A 1,852-nucleotide genomic window follows, 5' to 3' on the forward strand; every position below is an offset into this window, starting at 1 on the left:
AATTCACTCTAATAAATTGCAGCTTGAGTAGTCGGCTACCTTTTTCTTGGTGCAGCCAGACTGGACAAGGATGGCAAAGTCTCCGATCTCGTGCGGGACCTCGTGCAGCAGGATGGTGAGGGTGGTGACGGCGCCCACTGCTGGACCGACCAGGAAGGAAGCTCCGATTGCCAAACCGTCAGTAAAATTGTGTGTGAAGTCCGCTGCCAGGTTCAGGTAACCTGACACCTTGATGTCTGTATTAGTGGAGAGGACAGAGAGTGGGGGGGTTTAAAGAGTGCAGAAAGACACCAGCAGAGGGCAGAGTTCTTCTACTTTGTTTCCTATTAGAGATAAGTCTATGAAAATCAACATATTGCTCACCTGAGCTTTGTTTCTCTTCTTTCTTTGGCACTTTCTTGTCTTTGCTTCCTTTCTCCTTTGTCTTGTTTTCCTTTTCTTCCTCTCCATCACTGTCCTTTTCCTTGGCAGCAGCTGAAAATGTTACACAGAATAAAATTCAAGTTTAGCCACAATCCCCAGATGAAGTAATGAGGTCTATTCCAACAGTTTCTGAGCACCTTTGGTTAATTTAATAAAAATCAAATAATAAATAAAATTACAAAATAGCACCTGCTAAAAACTGCAATCTACAATAAAAATTCCACCGACGTACCATGCGAGTGGCCGTGGGAATGTCCATGGCCGTGCCCTCCCTTCACCAGACGCACAAATTTCTCTACAACCAGGAAGGCGATGATCCCGCCGAGGACCCACAGACCCACTGACATCATGTGACCGTGAGCAGCTCCTGTGCAGGTAGAGGATGAGGAACACTGGTTGGAACTGTGATAGATGAACAGTTTGACCCATCCACAGCTCAAAGGCACATACAGTTTACTGTAACTGCGTCACCAGAGAAAAGGGTGAGGCTGGTTGATTTTTACCAGCAGTCAGAGTATCACGACATATACAAACTAAGAGAGAAGGCAGCTACTGCGCACCGTGGGAGTGGCCGTGGTCTTGAGACTCTTCACTTTCATGCGAGTGTCCGTGATCGTCCTCTCCATGATGAGAGTGGGGCTCTGCGGGGGAAAAAAAAACATGCAAGAGGAAACAAACATTAAAGTCAAAAGGACAAACTGAAGATGCTGCGACTGTGTTTTTGTGATTCTTCTATGTGTGTGTGTATTTATTCATGTTGAGGAATCACTTACCCAGAGTGCCTAATCTGAAGTGTTCATTTGTACATTATAATAAACGTGAGAAACAGGGGTCAGTCCTGAAACCTTCAGCTGCTCTAAGTAACGTCACACTTTCTCAGCACCATGCGGCAGCGGTGAACATCTGAAGGACTTTGTTACCCATATATCAAGAAATGTGACGTGTTTGCTCAAACATGTTTGAATTTAAACTTTTTGCCTCTACATTTTATATGAAGAAGGAAATAAAACCTCACAGCTATTCAGACAGCCAGAGTAAGAAAGTAATAAATAAAAATCCAGCCAGAGCGAGTAAAAACAGCCTTCTATGGATTCAACTACCCACCCAGAGCGTGTGGTATGAGGTGGAGGAAGGCGTCGCCCAGCAGTCCGCCGGAGGCAAAGCTGAGCAGCACCTTGAGCAGGTTCTGGTGCTGGTCGCTGTTGGACTGGACTGGGATCAGAAACAGGATGAGGAAAGGAGCCGCGCTGATCAGCAGAGTCGCTCCGATAGCCTGCGGACAGGAAGACGGGGAGCTTTTACTTTACATCAGTGTCCCGCAGGAGAGAACGTCCTCAAAATGCAAGATCATCAAGGAGGCAACCTGAAGACGGATGACTCGGGTTTCTGAGTGTTTACAGGGAAGGTTAAATGCAGGTAAAAAGAAAAA

General features: G+C 46.1%; 1 protein-coding gene across 1 annotated transcript; it reads right to left on the reverse strand.

Moving 5' to 3' along the window:
* Positions 1 to 3: 3 nt before the first annotated feature.
* LOC111664225 (zinc transporter Slc39a7-like) lies at positions 4 to 1,724 on the reverse strand (the record flags this gene model as incomplete). Its single annotated transcript, XM_023418772.2, has 5 exons — positions 4 to 236; positions 364 to 474; positions 656 to 790; positions 984 to 1,064; positions 1,528 to 1,724. Coding segments are annotated over 5 exons (757 nt in total), but the record flags the coding sequence as incomplete, so codon positions are not given.
* Between the last annotated feature and the right edge of the window lie 128 nt (positions 1,725 to 1,852).

The sequence above is a fragment of the Seriola lalandi genome, unplaced genomic scaffold (genome assembly GCF_002814215.2).
Source record: "Seriola lalandi dorsalis isolate HSWRI2012SDOR001 ecotype SW California unplaced genomic scaffold, Sedor1 jcf7180001959899, whole genome shotgun sequence".
NCBI lineage: Eukaryota > Metazoa > Chordata > Actinopteri > Carangiformes > Carangidae > Seriola > Seriola lalandi.